General features: G+C 35.8%; 1 protein-coding gene and 1 long non-coding RNA gene across 3 annotated transcripts in view; one reads left to right on the top strand and one right to left on the bottom strand.

The window, feature by feature from the left end:
- LOC131810832 (uncharacterized) overlaps positions 1–22,820 on the top strand; it is a 227,235-nt gene that overhangs the window by 180,685 nt on the left and 23,730 nt on the right. The gene's annotated exons all lie outside the window — the stretch shown is intronic.
- The window catches only part of RIT2 (Ras like without CAAX 2), a 386,580-nt gene continuing 365,348 nt past the window's right edge, over positions 1,589–22,820 (bottom strand). For both annotated transcript variants that reach the window (XM_059138696.1, XM_059138697.1), the window contains one exon: positions 1,589–2,097. In XM_059138696.1, coding sequence (XP_058994679.1) covers positions 1,870–2,097 — 228 coding nt within the window. In that variant the 3' untranslated portion in view covers positions 1,589–1,869. The remainder of the gene's footprint in view (positions 2,098–22,820) is intronic.

Genomic DNA, 22,820 nt, shown 5'->3' with positions numbered 1-22,820 from the left:
TCTTCTAGCAAACAGAAGACTCTGATGGAATCCAGTATTCACAGAGTCTTCTCAGACATGGAAAGGTTCTGGAAGGTCAGGGGCTCCAGGAGAAAAGAATACACTAACCCCTTTTTAACAGGACAAAAGCAGAGTATTAAATATTCAGAACCAAGGACAGGAGGAAGTAAAGACCAGTTCTGTAACTGTAAGAATATCTTCATATCATCTTCATGGGTTCTTTTTAAAATTTGGTTTTTCCCCTAATTAGGAATGCCTGAGAATGAAAAGATGAAGTGGATTTGGTTGCAGGATGCTATAGAATGGGAAAAACTGATTACTTTGTGTCCTACACCATAGAATATGGAGGTTGAGAAAACTCAAAAGGGAGATACTTGGCAGCATTTAATTGCATGCCTAGTGCATAGGAGCAGGAGCAATGAAGTTCCTGTGGTTTTGACAAAGGCCCTGGTTCCAAGCAATAAAAGGACCCACAAGTACACTATTCCAAAAGGCTGAAATTTTAGTCCATCTGTTGAAAATCTATGATCTCTTAATTCCTTCCAGTTGTATCTATGTTACTATGTAAAATGTGTCCTCTCATCTCATAATGTCTAATTCCACTGTTTTTCAGATAAGTGAGTTTTCCAGCTATATGTTAAACTACCTTGAGTCATTCCTGCATTTTCAGAGATTAACAAGTTCTAGGGACATTGTGAATAAAAGAATACATGTTCACACATTGCATAACTATGCCCCTTTTTCTTTTTTTTCTCTGATTTGTGATTAAAAACTATCTCCAACCCATAAAGACTGGTTGGATGGATTCCATCTCATATTTAACTGTCTATTATTTAACACTTTGTCTGTTAAACATTCAGAACTGTTCAGGTAAGGTACTTTCTAAGCATGAATTTGAAAAAACCCAATCACAGTGGGACCAATGAGTGAATAGACCATTTCATTTCTTGTGATGATCTTTTGTAAAAAAAGAAGAAAAAGGGAGCTCTAACTGGGGGTGTTTCATGGTTTTAGTAGGAAGAGATAGGAAATTATAGCAACATAAGGAGAATATAGGGTCTCTGGATCAACAAGCTTCTTGCCCTGCAGGTGGTTGTTCCCAATGTAGGTGAAGAAATCCTAGGAGGGACTCCCACTGAGAGGAAGCAGGTTATCTTTTTGTGAATATCAGAGCCACCAAGTTCCTATTAGCCTCCCTCTGCCTGCTACAAAGACAATGTCCTTTTGCCATAGCTCAGAGACTTCACTGTGATAATTTGGCCAAAGCCTAACAGGGCAGAGCACTGCAAATATGGGGATATTTCCTTTCAGCCCTCCAATGACCCACAATTGGTTCCTATTATTAATAATTTTTCTAAGGTTTATCTTCACAAAAAAGCACCAAGACTTCTACAGTTAAGGAGAGACAGGGCTGCAGACTCCTGCTCTGAATTGTTTCTTGAGCTTCTTCATTATTTACTGAGATTCCTGAAATGCAAACAATCAGAGGCTTATCAGGCAAAGGCAGATCCCCTGAGCCTTTTATCATTCTGTCTGCAATTTTGAATTTCCTCTATAACCAGACAGCATACCAAATGAAGCTAGACTCTTTAAAGGGAAATGAGGCAATTGGAATGTCAATTTTATTTAGTAATATATTGTAAAAACTTAAACAGCATATCCAGCTGATTGACAAAATCCATCCAACTGTTAAGGGCAAAACAAAACTATCTCAAGAGGTACAGTTATGCAGATCTTGCTTTTACCTATAGGCAGATATTTAAAGAGAAAGGGAGAGACAAACAGAAAATACTGAAGCAGAATGCAACATCTGGAATTGTCCGACCGATAAAATTCAGAGAGAGAATAAGGGAGTTAGAAGCAAGGATATCATGTCATGTTTTCTTTCTTCTTCTTCAGTGAGCTTTTTAACTTCTTCCACAGGCTGTCTTTTCTCTTCAGTTTCTTTTCCATCAAGGATGGCATGGACTCCTTCTTGCGGATTTCCCTCACTAGACCGTGAAAGGCATCATCAATGCAGAATCTGAGGGCCGCAGAGGTCTCAAAAAAAGCACAGTTATATTCCCTGGCCAGACTCCAGCCCTCTTCTGTAGAGACCTAAAGGAAAAGTAAATGATAGTAAAAAGAGAGAAAAGGAAAGATGCTTAAGTCAAAAACAATGTTCTCTATCAGGACTGTGGGCATATTATTTATATATATACACATATAAATGTATATCTGTATATATTATATATACACACATATACATTATATATATAAATGTATATATGTATATATTTAAATGTATAATGTATATATGTATATAATATATGTATATATATAAAATAGAATTTGTTATACTAATGAGAATTTGGTATAAAGGAAAATCTCTAGAATTTCTAAACTTGATGGACAAATGAGAAATCAGGATCTCTAAAAAGGCAACTGATAAGAACTAATTAAAAATTAATTCTCCAGACTTCAAAAAAAGTAACATGGCACAGTGGTCAAAACCATGGCTTTAGAGTAAAGCGGCTTGGTTTCTAAGTTTCAGCTCTTTCACTTTTGAGTTTCGCAAACTTGCATAACTTTTTTAACCTTTTTGGCCTCAGGTTTCTCACTTGTAATCTAGAATAATGACACCTACTTCCAAGGCTTTTTGTTAATGTATCTGATGCACCTTTTACAGATAATGTTGCTGAATAAATATTGAAAGCTTTATAACTACTGTTGTTAAATATAGTCCAGAGCTTTAAGTTAAGAATAAGCCAGAATGAAGTTGCCATGAACTTGAGAAACAAAAGCTAAACACCACCATTATGTCTGTAGCTAAGCACTTCAGAGCACGGTTAGAGCGCTACACAAGTTTTGTGGCACGAAACCAGGCTGTGGTGCATGTTATTGCAGTGGATCCTCTAGGGATGATAAACCAACTGAGGTCAGGAACTATGCCTTAACATCTATTTAATCTCCACTACAGTACCTGGTACCTGAGTCACTACTAGAGGAGAAAGGATGATTAATAAAAGCACCTAGATTTAGAAAGTATGAATTAAGTTACAGATTTAAGTGATGCACAAATATTTAAACAGGAGATTATATGACACTGTACTGGGTGCTAATAATCCTGCTCAAACTTTAGCATTCCCATTAGCTTGATTATTTCCATTAGCTCGATTAGCATTCCCATTAGCTAGATATTCACACTGCCTCGAGGAAAGCAGGAATAAGGCTGCTTTGACTAGATATGTTCCGATAGCCTCCTCATCCATTCTGGTCAATTTATTGAAGTCACTCACATGTGTATGTATTTATATGTTCCTTTTTCCTGTCAAATGAAAGCGTATGGTGAACTGGGGACTCCATCAGCCTGTACACTTGAGTGTCTGTGACCAGGACGATGGAGAGTAGAGTACCCAATTCACCAGGGTAGGCATATTCCCCAGCCATAACTAAAGAATTTGTTCATCAGCTTAAAGCTTAAACATCAGCTGAAAGCCGATGACATTTTGGGGTTGTTTGTAACCAAAACAGAAACCACTTGTTCTTAACTGATACATCATGCTGTAATAAATGGTTGAGCTGGGATATAAAATGACCTCTGATTTCAAAGCCAGGTCCTTTCTCGTCTTTAAAAACTTCACTAAGGGCTTTCATTCCTGCTGGCAAACACACCGGTTCTTTTCTGAGCTCATTTCTATCTTTTAGTGACTAAAGAAATGCAGATATAAGCAACAAGCTAAAATTATTAAGATTCTGTCTTACCAGCAAAGTCATACATTTATTAAATTGTCTGATTTCCAAGGAATCACAGGTGACAGTCTTACCAAATATTTTGACCCTGTATACCATGAGTTGCCATTTATTTTTCAGTCTCCTGTAACAATTTTCCCAACTCAGAAGGTAATGGACTTACATTTGGTGTTTTTTTATAGCAACACCACATTTCTAGTAGATTTCCTAGATTAATCACCTTTCATTACAATGCACACACACATACACATACACACACATAAATAGCCTCAAAATCCCTCTGGCTTGCAGAAGTGTTTCCTGCTCTTACTGCTTATCAGCAACTTGAGGGCAGACTGTGTCAGTTCAGCTTCAGGCTCTTAGCTGGGATTTGGTTTGTCTCTCCTTATCTTATTCTGAGACTCAGGTTCAAAGAACCCATCTTATCTGGGATAGGACGTTCCCCTGACAGAGCAGTGGACAAGAGGCAGAGATAATTTTACCTACATCTCAAAGGTCAAAAGACAAATGGAGAAACCTTAAGTCAATGAAGCAGGATGTGTACTCAGCTCCCAAGGAATTGTGAAGAAATAGAATCTACCAAAACCAAAATTTACATGTAAGTGCAGCACACTATCCAGTTAAAAAAAGACAAACATTGTGAGACCAATTTTTTAAACGCTTGTAGTTGAAACACCTTACATATAAGAATATAGAAAGAGGTTCAGAACTATTGTGTTTTTTTGTAGCAAGGAGACCTCATTTTCTTAAAAAAAAAATATAGAAAGAGTGAAATTTGGATGGAAATTAATACAAAAAAGGCATTATATTGATACAGTATCAGACAAAGTAGATAGTTAAAAGTTACTTAAAAAGAGGACTCTATCATGATGATACCACATTTGTATGTACCAAAAATAATAGCCTCATTTAATAAGCTAACAGAACTAAAATCCAGAATCACAGTGAGAAATTGTAACCATTCTTTCACATCAATTGAAAGAATACATAGATAAGTCAAGAAGGAGGTAGAAGATTTGAACAAAACACCACATTTTATCTAATTTAGATAGATAAGATGGCTATGTCCAACAACTGAAAAATTCACATTTTCTTCAAATGAACCTGAAGCATTTATAAATTGACTTCATGCTAAGCTTTAAAGCAAGTTTCAAAACACCATGAAGCATCAAAGTGGAAACACTCAAATTTCATGATCAATGTATCAACCCCAAAGTTACCCCAGAAATCAGCAAGTTAGACCAAAAAAAGCAGACGGAAAGAATGATAAAGACAGAAATAAATGAAAAAGAAAATAATCATGCAGTGGAGAAAACTAAATGTGAAGAAGTTAAATTGATAGAGCCCAGGCAAGACAAGGTTAAAGGTGGGAAAGTGTACAAATAGACTATATCAAGAATGACAAGTAGATATAAGTACAGGTCCTACAATCTTAAAAAAGGTAATTAGGGAATCTGATATTTGTGTCAAGAAGTCTGACAAGTTAGATGAAGGATAAATTCCGAAAACAAAACTTAACAGAACTTTACACAAGAAGAAATAGAAAATCTATTATTTTTATATATATATATATATTTATTTATTTTTATTTTTGTTTATTTTATTTATTGATATATTTTTTATATATTTTTTTATATATAACACAGGAATTAAATATGTAATTAAGACTTTTCTACAATTCAGTCTCTATAACCTAAACCTTCTCTGATGGATATGTGTGGATATAAGTACCAAAAGATTTGTACAAAATAGTTCCTATCAGTATTTTCACAGATTACCATAAACTAAAAGCAATACAAATAAGTGAATTTGATAATCTGTTGAATATGAATAGAATGGAATACTGTTCAGTGCAAATGAATCAAATATTGTTATATGTAATTGAGGTAAATTTCATAAACATAGTAGTGTTTAGTGACAGAACTTAGACCTATAAAACATTTTTTTTTCTGTGAAACATTTTTAATAAACTAGGATAATTTTAGATTGCTAGAAATGTGGCAAAGATAGTACATATATTTCCCATATACCCAATGTCTAATTTTTCTCCTTGTTATAGTAATATGTAACACAATTATACTTTTAGAAAGTTGTAACACAAGAAAACTAGTTTACCTTCCTTTGGGAGGTAACACAAGGGCGTCTTCTGAGTGCTTTTTGTTATCTTCGTTGATCTATAGTGGTTTCAAGTGCGTTCACTGTGGGATAATTTACAAATTGTATACTTATAATTTGTGTACTTTTTGTATGTGGTGCATCAATGGAAAAAACAGATGTACCATATAATTGGAAGTACCCCTTCTGAATTTAGAGCATCACCATTTCCTCAAGTTCAGAAGTATTTCTATACCTAAATGTTTCAACACTCACTGTAAATAGGATAGGTAAAGTCTCAAATCACATCAGATCATGGCTTGCCACAAAATGAATCGGGTCTGGTCATATTTTGCAAAATACATTAAAAATTTTGTATTGTAGATTTCTGAAATCAGATAACATTATGGACTTAAGTTTCTAGCGGGAAGGTTCAATACCATAAAGATTACAAATCATCTCAAAATAATTTGTAATTTCAATAAAAAGTACATTCAAATCCTGAAATCTTTTGAAACATAGATTGTTATACAGAGATAGTAAAATTCATAGGAAAGAATAAAGGTAAAGACAGGAAAGAAATAATTCTAGTAAGGAGGAGGTAGAGAGAAAACCAGTGACAATGGCATTGGAGTCATCCTACTACAGTTCTCTGTATATGTATAGCAGTCTAGCTAGTGGGGTATTAGTTAAGGGCTAGAAAGACCAATACAGTGCAGTGGAGAATCTAAAAACAAGATGATGAAATACATGGGAGCTTGATATACTATTGGGTAGGATTCCAAATCAAGGTTTGGAAGATCCATTCAGTGGTTCTCTGACACTGAGTCATCACCATTTTGGATTATCCTTAAGGTATGGAGATTATTTCTACCAGCACAGGAAGGTAATTTTTCTTTGAAAAGAAAAGAAGTAGAAGGGGGTTGAAGTCTTTGATCGTATATTTCTTTCTTACACATTTGAAAAATCTCTTTATACAAACATGTTTATGAAATGTTTCCTAATTATAAAAATGTATTACACATTATTGGAAACCTCAAAATGCAGTTAAAATTCCAATGTAATAATCTTAATATGAAAAAAATTAGAAAAATTTCATCCAAAGATTCATACTGAAGTCACATAAGCAAATAACAGATGACATAACTGCTTCTTACTGTAGCAAGATGAAGTATTTTTAACTCTGTAGCTCCTCATTGCTTTGGTAAATCCTTCTATTTCAAAGCATGGAATGTAGTTGTATATATTCTTAGACTCATTATCAGAATATTAATTCCATGTTACAACTCAGTAATTTTCACATTCGTTATAATAAAATCCAAAAGGAAATTAAACTTAGTAAAATACCCGCTCTCTTCTATAACTCCTGGAGAACTCTTACTAGATCAATCACCAAAGGTTTTTATTTTTAAATAAAAATATTAAAGTAAAAGCATACCTTAAAATTCCCATGTTTCAATAAATTTTATCTCACACCATGTTGACAAACACCATAATCTTTCATCTCTACATTGGATGTTGGGATCAATATATCAATATACTATATATTCAATGCAAGAACTTGAGTCCAAACATGTAATAAAAAAAGTTCAAAAAATTAATTTTTATGGATTCTGGGCTTATGCTTAATAATATTGGTCTGTTCAAAGGCTATAAATATTTCAACAGTATCTCTGGGAATAATTTTTAGTCCACTAATGGTTCTGAGTGGTTCAGAATCAGAGTAACATAACAAGAAGTAACAGTTTCTATATTAGGCTTTAAAACAGGGGTATGTAACATATTCATCCAATGTATTATATCTTAGCTATCCAAAGTTTAAGTAAAATTAAGTATTTTTAAATGAACAATATTCATCCATGCTATACAGTATCTGCTAAGAAAGAAGCACAGTATTAGATGGGAATTTTTTTTCCCCCCAAATTAGGAGTTTCAGGTCCAAAAATGGTTAAGCAAATGGCTCAAGGTCACATCCCTAATTAAGTAAAACAACCATCAAGTTCTATTCTCTTCCATCAAGTATTGTTTCCAATCCTCACTGTTTCTCTGGAGTCTTTCCAGTTCCCTCTGCCAGTATTCCACATATATGTAATTGGTTATTCTGATCTGAGGTTTTATAATTTGGGATTATTATTAAATTACAAACCAGTGGCACAGAACATTTTATATCGCATTTAGAGAAAAAGAAAATTTTAAAAACAAAGAGAAAAATAATATTGTAGAAAGATTATTTGGGGGTCAGGGAAGGACCAATTAATGCAGATCCAATTGCCCCTCAATTGCAAGGATGGGGACTTTGTGATTAAATGTGCCACCTGCAGGCCTTAGAAAGTATTGGCAGAAAAAAAGGGATTAAAGAAAAATGTTTTATACAATAGAAAATTTCAATGACCCAAGGGAGTCATCTTTTTAATAGATGTGACCTTTTTCACCAAGGAAGATCACTGTGTAATGTGCCAGGTACTCCCTGAAATGCCATTTCCCATCTGCCCGAAGAGGCATTAGAGCACAGCCACAGCTGCATGGGGGGTTGAAGAGACCCCAGGGGCATGATGGCAAGCACAGCCTGTTCTGGTCCTGGCCCAGCTGCTGGTGGGAAGTGGCAAGCATGCTGGTCAATTAGAGTTCCAGTCCCAACAATTTGCTGACTTCAGGAGCTTCATTGGTCTTTGTTGTAAAGGTACTCAGGGTGATGGTGGTCGTCTAGTAACCTGTATAATTCTTAGTAGCATAGAGGGAAAGTCTGATGCTGCTTTGCTATATTTGCTAACTTTGAATGAGGAGAGATTGGCAGAAAGTTGAGTCTGGCTCTTCCAAGAGAAGCTCTGCAAGGGTAATATCTTTATGATTCAGTCTACCAGGTGCTGTTAAAACATTCAGGATACAGAATAAACTCTTTGGGACTTGTTTATATTTTTTAATGCTTTCCTGTGTTTCACTTGATTCTTGCCCATAAAGATAGTTATTTTCATTATAGAGCCTACATCATCAAGGTAACAGGAATCAGTCTCTTGCAGATTTGGAACCAAAACATTTTATTTGTTAATAAAATAAGAAGGAAAAGTTGCCCAAACTTAGATTGTTCAGTTTCATTTTGTTTAGTTGTGTAATTGATTTTGATCAGTTTTAACAATATGAGTAGCCTTGCCGATTTCCTTGACAAGCTCCAATGAAAGTGTTTTGGATTTGTTTGCTTTTTTAATCGGCAAGTTACTCTTTTTAAAGATTTATTTATCTTAGAGAAAAAGAACAAGCACCAGTGGGAGGGATAGAGGGAGAAGGAGAGAGAATTCCAAGCAGATTCTGTGCTATGTGTGGATCCTGGTGTGAGTCTGAACCTCATGACTATGAGATCATGACATCAGCTGATACCAAGAGTCAGACGCTTAACCGACTCTGCCACCCAGGCACCCCTACAAGTTATTCCTTTTTTTTTTTTTTTTTTTACACATATCTTCCATTTAAAGCTAAGTGCATAAACTACTTGCAGGGAAAACCAAAACACAGCAAAGCACTGGCAAGAATTTCCCATCCTCAGCTGCAGTCACTGACATAGGAGAAACTCCTCCTTTTTATTTTTGATTTTCATTCCAGTATACAATGTTATATTAATTTCAGGTACACAGTATAGTGATTCAACAGTTCTGTACGTTACTCAGTTCTCATCAGGTGTACTCTTAATTCATCTATTTCACCCATTCCCTTACCCATCTCACCTCTGATAACCATCAGTTATTCTCCATAATTATAAGTCTGTTTCTTAGTTTGTCTCTTACTTCCCTTTGAATGTTTTGTTTCTTAAATTCCACATATGAGTGAAATCGTATGGTATTTGATATGTTTGGCTTAGCATTATACTCTCTGGCTCCATGCCCGTTGCTGCAAATGGTGAGATTTAATTTTTTAAAAATTGAATTCTTTTTTATGGCTGAATAATATTCCATTGTAAGTATGTACACACACACACACACACACACACACACACACACACAACTGCTTCTTTATCCATCTGTGTATTGATGGACACTTGGGCTGCTTGCATAGTTTGGCTATGGGAAATAATGTTGCAATAAACATAGGGGTGCATATATCCCTTCAAATCAGTGTTTTTGTATTCTCTGGGTCAATATCTAGTAGTATGATTATTGGATTGTAGAGTAGTTCTGTTTTTAGTTTTTTGAGGAACCTCCATACTGTTTTCCACAGTGGCTGCACCAGTTTGCATTTCCATCAACAGTGCCCAAGGGTTCCTTTTCTCCACATCCTTATCAACATTTGTTGTTTCCTGATTTTTTTTTTTTTAAGCCATTCTGACAGGTGTGAGGTGATACCTCATTGTAGTTTTTATATGCATTTCTCCCTGATGATGAGTGATGTGGAGCATCTTTTCATGTGCCTGTTGACTATCAGATATCTTCTTTGGAGAAATGTCTGTTTATGTCTTTTCCCCATTTTTAATTGGATTATTTGCTTTTTGGGTGTTCAGTTGCATCAGTTTTTCATATAGATCCTAATCCTTTATCAGATATGTCATTTATAAATATTTTCTCTCATTCAGTAGGTTTTCTTTTAGTTTTCTTGGCTGTTTCCTTTGCTAAGCAGAAGTTCTTTTTTTTTTATTATTACTTTAATGTAGTCCCAATTGTTTATTTTTGCTTTAATTTCTCACACCTCAGGAGACCTATTAGAAAAAGATAGGTTTGCTATCTTTTTAGCAAAAAGATAAAAAATTGCTGCGGCCAGTGTCAGAAAAATTCCTGCCTGTGTTCTCTTCTAGGATTTTTATGGTTTTAAGTCTCAGATTTAGGTCTTTAATTCATTTTTAGTTTGTTTTTGTGTACAGTTTCATTCTTTCTCATGTTGCTGTCTGGTTTTCCCCAACACCATTTGTTGAAAAGACTTTCCCACTGCATACTCTTGCCTCCTTTGCAAAGATTAATTGACTGTATAATTGTGTGTTTATTTCTGGGCTTTCTATTCTGTTCTATTGATCTATATGTCTCTTTTTGTGCCAGTACTTTACTATTTTGATTACTATAGCTTTGTAATATAACTAGAAATTTGGAATTGTAATGCCTCCAGTTTTGTTCTTTCTCAAGATTGCTTTGCCTACTCTAGGCTTTTGTGGTTTCATATAAACTTTAGGCTTGTTTGTTTTTGTGAAAAATGCTGTTGATATTTTGATAAGGATTGCATTAAAAATGTAGATTGCTTTGGGTAGTATAGCCATTTAAAAAATATTTGTTATTCCAATCCATGAGCATGGAATGCCTTTCCATTTCTTTGTGTTGTCTTCAGTTCTTTCCATCAGTGATTTATAGTTGCAGAGTAAGGTCTTTCACCTCTTTGGTTAAGTTTATTTCTAGGTACACTTTATTATTTTTGGTGCAACTATAAATGCAATTGCTCTCTTATTTTCTCTTTCTGTTGATTCATTATTGGTATACAGAAATGCATAAGATATCAGTACACTGATTTTTTATCCTGCAAGTTTACCAAATTCATTTATCTGTTCTAGTAGTTTTTTGGTTGAGTCTTTCAGGTTTTCTATATAAAATATCATGTCATCTGCAAAATGTGGAAGTTTTACTTCTTTACCAATTTGGATACATTTATTTCTTTCTGTTGTTTAATTGGTGTTAAGAATTCCAGTATGAAGGGGGTGCCTGTGTGGCTCAGTGGGTTAAGCCGCTGCCTTCGGCTCAGGTCATGATCTCAGGGTCCTGGGATCGAGTCCTGCATCGGGCTCTCTGCTCATCAGGGAGCCTGCTTCCCTGTCTCTCTCTCTGCCTGCCTCTCCATCTACTTGTGATTTCTCTCTGTCAAATAAATAAATAAAATCTTTAAAAAAAAAAAAAAAAAGAATTCCAGTATGAAGCTGAATGAAAGTAGTGAGAGTGGACACCCTTGTCTTTTTTCTAACTTTACAGGAAAAGCTGTATGTTGTATGTTGTTAGCTATTGGTTTTCATGTGTGGCCTTTATTGTGTTGAGGTATGTTCTCCCTAAACCTGCATTTTTTTTTTAAGATTTTATTTATTTATTTGACAGAGAGAAATCACAAGTAGGCAGAGAGGCAGGCAGAGAGAGAGAGAGGAGGAAGCAGGCTCCCCGCTGAGCAGAGAGCCCGATGTGGGACCCGATCCCAGGACCCTGAGACCACGACCCGAGCCGAAGGCAGCGGCCTAACCACTGAGCCACCCAGGCGCCCCCCTAAACCTGCATTTTTGAGGGAATTTTTTTTTTATCATGGTTGGATGTTTTATTCTGTCAAATGCTTTTTCTGTATCTATTGAAATGACCATAGGATTTTTATCTTTCTTTTATTGACATATCATGTTGGTTGATATGAAAATATTGAACCATACATTGTATCCCAGGAATAATCTGACTTAATCATAATGAGTGACTTTTTAAATGTATTTTTAGATTTGGTTTGCTAGTATTTTGTTGAGGATTTCTACATCGATGTTCATCATAGTTGATGTAGTTCTTTTTTAGTGGTGCCTTTATCTGGTTTTGGTATCAGAATAATGCTGGCCTCATAGAATAGATTTGGAAATTTTCCTTCCTCTTCTATTTTTTGGAATAGTTTGAGAAGAATAGGTATTAGCTCTTTTTGAGATGTTTGGTAGAATTTCCCCTGTGAAGCTGTCTGGTCATGGACTTCTGTTTGTTGGGAGTATTTCGATTACAATTGCTGGTAATTAGTTTGTTCAAATTTTCTATTTCTTACTGTTTTGGTTTTGGTAGGTTGTATGTTTCTAGGAATATAACCCATTTCTTCTATGTTGTTCAATTTATTGTCATAAACTTTTTATAATATTCTCTTAAACAACTGTATTTCTCTGGTATTTGTTGCTACCTCTCTCCTCTTTCATTTGTGGTTTTTTTTTCTGAGTCCTCTCTGGTTTGTTTGTTTGTTTGTTGTTTGAGGAGTCTGGCTAGAGCTTATCAATTTTGTTGATCTTTTCCAAGAAACACATCCTGGTTTCATTGATGTATTCTGTTGTTTTTTTTGTTTCAGTTTGTCATTTATTTCTACTCTAATCTTTACTGTGTCATTCCTTCTGCTAAGTTTTAGATTTTTTGTTGTTCTTTTGCAAGCTTCTTTTGGTATAAGATTAAGTTGTGTGAGATTTTTCTGCTTCTTGAGTGGTCCTTTAAACTTTCCTCTTAGAACGGCTTTTGTTGCGTCCTAAAGATTGTGGATTGTTATTTTATTTTCATTTGTCTTCATGTATTTTTTGATATCCAATTTTTATTTCCAGATTAACCCATTCTTTGTTGAGTAGCATGTTTTTAATGTCCATGTATTTGTGCTATATCCCAGTTTTTTCTTATGGAGGATTTATAGGATCATAGTGTTGTGATCAGAAAAGATGGATGATGAATGGTATGACTTCAGTCTTTCTTTATTTTGTTAAGAATTATTTTTCAGCCTAATCTATTATGTGATCTATTCTGGAGAATGTTCTCTCTGCACTTGAATGTGTATCCCGTTTTAGGATGGAATGTTTGAATAGGTTTGTTAAATCTATCTGATCCCATGTGTCCTTCAAAGCCAGTGTTTCCTGGTTCATTTCTTGTTTGGATATCTGCCAATCAATATAAATGGGGTATTAAAGTCACCTACCATTATTGTATTGCTATCAGTTAGTTCCTTTGTGTTTGTCATTAGCTGTTTTAAGTATTTGGGTGCTTCCATGTTGAGAATATAAATATAATTGTATGTTGTCTTATTGGATTATCCCCTTTACTCTTACTTAGTGTCCTTCATTTGTCTGTTATAGCCTATTTTGTCCGATGATTGTCCCCAGCTTTCTTTTGACGTCTGTTTGCATGATAGATGTTTCTCCATTCCCTCACTTTCAATATACTGGTGGCTTTAGCTCTGAAGTGGGTCTCTTGTAGATAGCATATAGATGGGTTTTTATTTTTAATCCATTGTGTCGCCTTCTATCTTTTGATTGGAGCATTTGGGCTAATACATTCAAAATAATTATTTTTCTCCCTCCTTTTTTTTTTTTCTTAAAGATTTTATTTATTCATTTGACACTGAGTGAGAGAGAGAGAAAGTAAGCACAAGCAGGGGGAATGGCAAGCAAGGGAGAAGCATGCTTCCTGCTGAGCCAGGGGCTTGATGGGGGGCTCAATCCCAGGAACCTGGGATCATGACCTGAGCTAAAGGCAGCTGCTAATTGCTTGAGCCACACAGCCCCCCACCCTTTTATTTTATACTTTTTTAAAGTTTTTATTTTATATTTTTTTAAGTTTTTTTTTTTTTTAATTTGTTAGTCAATATACATCATTATATTATTTTCGGGTGTAAATCGCAAAGTAATTATTGCTGTGTATTGTCATTTTGGTACTTGTTTTGTGGTATAGTTCTTCTCTGACCTTTTCTTGCTCTCTTTCAAGGTTTGTTGGTTTTCTTTAGTGATATACTTGGATTCATATCTTTTGAGTTATGGTAGTCATTAGGTTTGTATATAACATGTTTTGCATGTAGCAGTCTGTATTAAGTTGATGGTCACTTAAGTTTCAACCCATTCTTTACTTCTCTCCCTGTCATGATTTAAGCATATGGTATCATATTTTATGTCCTTTCATTCTATGAATCCCTTGACTAATTTTTACAGATATGCTTACTTTTACTGCTTTTGTGTTTTCCACTTTTCTTATTCGTATTTGTGGTCTTTGTTTTATGTTCAGTATGTCCCTTTAACACTGCTGGTTTAGTGGTCATGAACCCCTTTACCTTTCATTTCTTTGAGAAACTCTAACCCTCTTTCTAATTTGAATGATATCCTTACTGGATAGAGTATTCTTGGTTGCAGATTTTTCCTTTTATCACTTTGAATATATCATGTTCCTCTCTTCTGGCCTGCAGATTTTCTGCTGAAAAATCAGTTGTTAGCCATATTGGATTTCCCTTATATATAATGATCTTCTTTTGCTGCTTTTAAAATTCTCTCTTCATCAGTATTTTTTTTTTTTTTTTGCCATTTTAATTACTGTGTGTCTTGGAGTGTACCTCCTTGAGTTGATTTAGTTGGGGGATTCTCTGTGCCTCCTGAATCTGGATCTCTCCCCCCACCCATTAGGGAACTTTTCAGCTATTATTTCTTCTTATAAATGTTTTGCCTACTTTTTTCTCTCTTCTCCTTTGGGTATCCCTATAATGTGACTGTTATTATGCTTGATGGAGTCACTGAGTTTCCTAAGTCTACTTTTATTTAGCATAATTTTTGGCATAATTATTTGGCATATTTTTTTCCTCTTAACTGCTTCGCTTTATTACTTTCCTTTACTCTGTCTTCCAAGTTGCTGATTTGCTCCTCTGCTCCCTCTAGCCTGCTATGTATTCTATCTAGTGAATTTTTAATTTATTTATTGTGCTCTTCATCTCCAGGTGGTTCTTATCTCTTTGTTAAGGGTCTCACTGATGTCTTCCACTCTTTTCTCAAGTTGAATGAGTATCTTTATGATCATTACTTTTGATTCTTTATCAGACATATTACTTATCTCTGTTTTATTTTGCTCTCTTGCTGTGGTTTTAATTCTCTTCTTTTGTTTGGAACATATTCCTCTGTCTCCTCATTTTTTCTAACTCTCTTTGTGTTGGGAAAGTCAGCTATGTTTCCTGCTCTTGAATATAATGGCCTTATGAAGAAGTCTGCTAATTCCCTATAATGCAGTGTTCCTGTTCACCAGAACCTGGTGCTTCAGGGATTGTCTCCATTGTGTGTTACATATACCCTGCTTTTGTGGGCAGAGTTTGTTAAAACTCTGATCCCCACCCCAGCAAGGATCCAAAATGTGTACAGGTCTGCTTGCAAAATGAGACCAGCAGTCACCACTGGGACTGGGCCTGACCTGGGCAATTCTGAAAAGCAAGCAAAAAATGATAGGATGTGCAATTGTAACAACAAGGTGCACCTGGGCTATCTCAGAGCCTGTCATTCTTGGGGCACAGGCTGTTCAAAACGCACAAGTGGGGAGACATGGTATCAAGGTTTGTGCCAGTCTTCTGAGGGAGGAAACCTCTAGCCCAAGGAATGAGGAAATGTAACTGGGAAGGGTAGATCTGCTGAAGTGGGGAGGGGGCAGCAGGGCTTAAGTGAATGTCAACACAGTGCTGGTTCCAGTAGAAGTCCTTCAGCAATCCCTACCCCTTTGGGACATGCTTCACAGCAATATTCTAGCCTTTGAGTATTTGCACATTTCCTCTGCCTGAAATGTGCTCCTCCCAACATTTTTTGTGGCTGTTTTCTTCTCATCAGTCATGCCACAGTTTAAATATTATTTCCACTGAGACACCTTGTGTAACTATTCTCTAGAAAATATTCTGCACATTGCCAGTGATTCTGTACCAGTGTTCTGCCTTATTTCTTTCTTGGCACTCAATTACTCTCTGAAATCATTTTACTAATTTATTCCTTTGCTTATTTTCTGACTTCCTTCAGTACAGTGTAGCTTTATTATAGCAGGGATCTGTCATTCTTGTTCAGTGATGTACCTGGACCCAGCACAGTGGCCAGCACTTAGAATGACTCTACTGGATGCCCAGCAATAGTAATACAGTGCTGGGGTTATGATAAATAAAGGAGCTAGTTGTCAGGGCAATAGGAAAATAAAAAGAAAATTCCAAGTCACTATAATCAATGCCATGACAGGGGCCAGCACAGAGCACTATGGTGACATTTATAAGTAGTGCCCATACCCTTATTAGTGGTTCTGGGTTTCCTCAGGGAGGATATCTTTGTAGGAGACCTAAATGATAAGCAAGAGTTATGCAGGTTGGGGGTGGGGGTGGCAGGGGAACTGGAAATAGTCTCAGATGGAAGGACTAATAATGGCCTAAGGCAGAGGTGATAATGGTACTTTTGTGGGCTCATCAGTAGTTAATGTGGTTTAGAAGAAAGGAGGAAGGAGAGAATGAATAGCACTATCAGGAGAAATTTAGTGAGCTTAAATGCCTAATTTATGTAGATTCATATGAAATTTGTTTGACACCTGTCAATTAAGTAATTTTTAAAAGCCCATTTCTTGAGTTCCTACTCTGTGCAAAGAAATGTAAAAGGTTTTCTCTCTCCTGCTAAAGAGATATTGATTGAATGGAGAGAAAAGCAGGACATAATAAATTAAATGGTGTAGCCAGTCCTGAGGCACAGGGTGGTAATGGCTCTAGGGTAAAGGGTTTAGACTGCTTTGTACAAGAGACATTTGAAATCTCCAAGGCCTTGTGCTTTTCATCCAAGAAGCCCTGGTATGCTGGGGGGAAAGGTTGCCATGGCAGCCAGTAGTTGCTATGAAGGGAAAAAAGAGAAGCTTAATGCTAAATATTTTGCTAATAGCAATATCTGGCTTCTTTGAATTTTTCTCCTAAGGACTACTTTTAAAATATCTTGTTAAAATCATAAATCAATAAAGTTAGGCAGTATATGAAATATATATGTCAGAATATACATAAATATGTAAGTATACATATATGTATGCCCATGCCTTAGGATATATTCATATATTTGCACTAATAAATGTGTATATTTGATGTATATTAAATTACACTTTATGAATAAAGAGTAAATTTTTTGCCATTTGGAGAACTTAAGTATCAAAAAAAATTTCAAAATTTATTACATTAATAAATTTGTATTAGGTAAAAATAGAAGGAACCTATGTATTATATTTGCAACATATATAACAATTTTAATTAAGCAATAAATTGTATAGCTGTGTAATATCTGGATCCCCTGCAGACTATAAGACCATGAGGGTAACATTGCTTTCCCAGCAACACCTTAGTGTTTTGCACATGAAATAAGCTCAATAACAATCTTTTGTATATCTTCCTTGAATGGGTGGCTGAATAAAGGGATAGAAAGGCAACCAAGGAGGAAGAAACCAACTACTAGAGCAAAACCTCTCCATAAATTAACTAGAGAGCTCATAAGCCCAAATCTCATTTGAACTGCCAAAGGTTTTGAGTCCCATAAATGCCCTATTTTATACGTATATATGTATACTATCTGTATAAGATAGGTGTACTGGAGAATCTCTAAACAAAACAAAACAAAAAACCCAAACAATCAAAAGGCTGCATCATGATTCTTTCTTAAATGAATTTAGGGATCACAGTGGTAGGTGACACTGATGTGGTCCAAGGAAAAGCCAGAGGTTGTATCAGGGTTCCTCCAAGTTTATGGTCAACACATGTATCTTTTGGATTGTATTCAGAAAAGGAAGGCCTTGCAAAGAAGAAAGAACCTGAACAAAGTAAGTTTGCTACAAGTTCTAACTCTGGGGTCTGCAGAATATAAAACTGAACCAATGTTCTAGGGAGCTGGGCATTTTTTTGAAAAATTTATAAGCCTGTGCTTCCTGGCACTACTGTAAATTTAGTGTTCAATTTCTGCAGAGCCATCAGTGCCCTTGTCAATCATTTTACTTATTATTAGCTAGTGCCCTTTCCTATTCCTCATTTAGTTCTTCAAAATCTTCACTTCTCATTTTCAGCAGATGTTCTTGCCCTCTTACTTCACCTTAATGAGAAAATAAAAACATCCAAAAATAAGGAGTAAAACATTCAAGGCTAGCAACTAGAAGCTCACCTGTGTCATTAGCTACATTTTCTTACTCTCCCAGTCTCAAATGAAGATAGGTTATTGATTCTGTCAAGTCCAGCACTTCCATCTGGGCTCTTTCCTCTTCAATGTCTGTTTCAGTCATGCAGTACGAGTTGTACCTTCCTCTGTTCTATATTTTAAGCATTTCTTACAGTCTCTTTTTTCCAAGAAAAATATTCAAGTCACCTGTTTTAAGAATCCAGTTCTAGCTACTTTCTTCCATCCATCCTTTTGTTCACCATTAACTGTAGATTATTTAGGAAAGCCCTTGTACAAGGTTAAAAAGATGGAGAATGGGGGTAATACATGAAAATGGAAGAAGGATGCACAGTCTTAAAGCACCCTATTAGATGGGAGAGGATATTTACAAATGAAATATTCGGTAAGGGATTAATATTCAAAATACATGAAGAATTTACACAACTCAACACCCAAAAAACAAATAATCTGATTAAAAATGGGTAGAGGGGGGGCACTTGGTGCCCCTGAGCCTTTGGCTCAGGTCATGATTTCAGGGTCCTGGGATCTAGCCCCACATCAGGCTCTCTGCTCATCAGGGAGCGTGCTTCCCCCCCATCTCTGCATGCCTCTCTGCCTACTTGTGATCTCTGTCAAATAAATAAATAAAATTAAAAAATAAAATAAAAATAAAAATGGGTAGAGGACCTGAATAGGCATTTCTCTAAAGAAGACATACAAATGGCCAACAGACACGTGAAAATATGCTCAACATCACTAATCATCAGGGAAGTACAAACCAAAAGTACAATGAGATCACTTCACACCTGTCAGAATGGCTAGTATCAAAAAGACAAAAATAACAAGTATTGATGGGGGTATGGAGCAAAAGGAACCCTCATGTACTGTTGGTGGGAATATAAATTGGTACAGCCACTGTGGAAAGCAGTATGGAAGGTCCTTGAAAAAATGAACAGTGTAAATACTATATGATCCAGTAATTCTACTACTGGGTATTTACCCAAAGAAAACAAAAACATGAATTCAAAAAGACATATATACCCCTAGAGGTTTACTGCAGTGTTATTTATAATATAATAAGATATGAAAGCAACCTAAATGTCCACTGATAGATGAATGTATAAACATACTGTGAGGTACACACACAATTATTGCTCATAATATAACTCAGCAATAAAAAAGAATGAATGAAATCTGGCCATTTTCAACACTGTGGATGGACTAGAAGGTATTATGCTAAGTAAAATAAATCTAATAGACAAATACGATGTGATTTCATTTATATGTGGAATCTAAAAGAAAAAAAAAGAAAAGAAACAGACCCGTAAACACAGAAGATAAACTAGTGGCTGCTAGAGGGAAGAGGGTAGATAGACAAAATGGGTAAAAGAAAGTTAAAGTACAGGTTTTCAGTTACGGAATGAATAAGTCATGAGGGTGAAAGGTACAGAATAGGGAATGTATTCAATGGTACTGTACTGGCATTGTATGGTGAAGGGCTGTAGCTACACTTGTGCTAAGCACAGCATATAGAATTGTTGAATTTCTATTGTACACCTGGAACTAATGTAACATTGTGTTTCAACTATACTTCAATTAAAAAAAAAATAAGGTATCAGAGGTTTATGTGCTGATTTAATCACTTCTAATTTGCACATCAACATTCACAATCTGGATTCTGTTCCCCCCTCACCCATTCTCCTAAAATAGTTTTCAAAGGTATAAATATGACCCTTGCTGCCAAACCCAATAGGTGCTTGCAGTGATCTTTCAGCATCTGCAATATTTGACAAATTGACTATTTCTTTAAACTTCTCGTCTGATTTGGTACCTCCTTCTTTCCCGATTTTTCTAACTTCTTTCTGATTACTGTTTCTGAGTATTTGAGTATATTCAGTATCTTAAAAAGACTACTCTTCACTCACTTTTCCCATAACTGTGTGCCCATGGATTCTGACCTTTACTTCTATTCTTATTTGACATTTGTTCCTTATAGATTCATATTCATGTCCAAGCTTTAGTCATCATTAGAATTCTCATAAGCCCATATTGATGTCTTGAAAGATTATCTCTCAGTTTAAGCCCAGAATCACATGTACAAGTCTCTCCTGGGCAGTATCTCTGAAATGTCCCTAAGCACTTCAAATTTGTGGTCATATTAATTATTTTTCCTTGATAAATGTTCCATCTTGGCTAATGGCACCAGTATTCCCAGTAATCTAAGCAGGTTCCTCTGTCCCCCACATCCTTAAATCTAACTGATAAGCCATTCCATTTCCATCTTTTTATTATTGTATACTGACATTTTCCTCTCCATTTTCATGGCCAGTACCTTAATCCAGGGCTTTTAGTGCATTTATTGCCTAAATGATTTTTCTACCTTCAGACTTGACTCCCTCAAATCTATCCTTCTATCTATCTTTCTGTAACATAAAAGCAAGCATTCATCTCTCCAATTTAAGTTATTTTTGTGATTCCCCCATCATCAAAAACACAGCAAGTAGCACATAATAAGTGCTCAAAAAACAGTGATTTATTCCTATGGCGACTGGTACTAAATGAAGTCAGGCTCATCTCTTATTTGGACAAATAACTCTGCCTCTCAAACCCTAATTTTCTCCTCAAGATAAAGAGGATAATACCATCTCCTTCAGAAGTTTCTTACACAGATTAAAAATTATGTAGTAATATGGTCCAAAACCTCCTACGACAGAAAATGTACTTAATAAATATGTACTTAGTCATAATTACCAATGGAGCAGTCTGGCCTCTTAGAAGAATCAAGGGCATCATATGGGCTATCAGAACTAAAAGGATATGGAATATGCTCAAAACAAAAGAATTTAAGATTTCAATGGACTTTAGGGTCACCTTTAAGCCACCAAGTCATTACATATCATTCTACAACAACTCTGTCAACGACTACTTTTTGTAGGCACACACTAATTACACAGTCCTTTATAAAATGACCCCTTTTTATCAAAAGTTCTTATATTGAATCAGAAGAAAATTGGAATTATAGAGCTGAAATTGGCCCAAGGCCTCCTATACTCTAAATTCTAAGCAGTTTAAGAATTCCTTAATTTTTAAGATATTACAGTTCTTCAATGCTGAAGTTGGCACTAAAAACCAAGACTCTTTTTTACCACCGCTAATGCCCCTTTTTCTAAAACACAAAGACTTTGTCCTGATGACATGGTACAGAGGATAAATAGAATACACAGGACATAAAAGTTCAGAGAATAACCTTCCTGAGGCAAGGCGGCTTGCATGGAGTGGGGGAGAGAGGAGAGACTCCCCTATTGAGTGAGTAGCTGAGGACTCTGGCATCTAGTTATGCAGCTTTCACTTTATTTTTAAAATGTGTAATATATATATATATATTATATATATTATATATATATATTTTATAATAGAGTATGTGCGAGTTCCGTCCCTTCGGACCTGGAAGATAAATGTAGATTCAAGTGGCTGCACAGATGACAGCTTTTAACTGTACAAGAAACCCCTCTGTGGCCTTAGCAACTCCTTCCATTTGTTGCTTCTCAAGCCCAGTTGCCCAGTCCCTCCCCAGGTGGGCAAAATTACCTGTTTCCCAATGGCTGTGCACACAGCATGCCGGAGAAAGGAAGGTAACCTTGACAATTCTGTTAGGAAGCAGCAGCCTGAGACTGCATCTCCAAGTCAATGACACCTGTTTTCTCTTCCAGATTCTGGTCATGTCAGAGCACAGAGCAAACAACACTATCACGGTGATAACTTGTCAGCTCACTGACATTATCTGTGCTCCATCCTCCACAGAAGCAGCTGAGAACATAGTCTGTGTTAGTCAAAACAGCAGATCTTACTAAGATACAGGGAGGAAAGTATTCTGGTTGAGATGGTGGTTTGTGAAACCAAAGGTCCTGGGTTCTAATCACATCTCTATTGCTTAAGAGTGGAGTGACCATAATTGAGTTACTTACCCTTTCTAAAATTCAGTGTCCTCATCTTAAAATGGGGTAAGAGATAGAAAGGAGATAACAGAATGCTTCATGCTTATTGCAGGTTAAATGTACTATAATTTGGACTTTTTTGTTTATTCATTTAATACATAGAATCGGCTTGTCTCCAGTCAGGAATCATGCAATGCTGGTGAATGAGAGGTTTGATTCTCGTCTATACAACAATTACCAGAGTGGGGGAGGGGGCCTTCTACTGTCAGAGTTCCTCTGATACATTTGACTCCATTGCCCTATTTATCCGCAGAATGGTTCAGTTTTCCCTTGGGCATATTTTACTAAATGTGTCATAAAAGCATTTTTGCTCAAACCACAAGTTTTCCCCATCTCATTCCCCTCCCCCAGCCACCACAGTTATGTATAATCCTCAATCTACTAAAAACCTT

The sequence above is a fragment of the Mustela lutreola genome, chromosome 11, assembly GCF_030435805.1.
Source record: "Mustela lutreola isolate mMusLut2 chromosome 11, mMusLut2.pri, whole genome shotgun sequence".
Classification (NCBI taxonomy): domain Eukaryota; kingdom Metazoa; phylum Chordata; class Mammalia; order Carnivora; family Mustelidae; genus Mustela; species Mustela lutreola.
The sequence above is the reverse complement of the archived record's forward strand: the minus strand, read 5'-3'. Positions and strand labels throughout refer to the sequence as shown.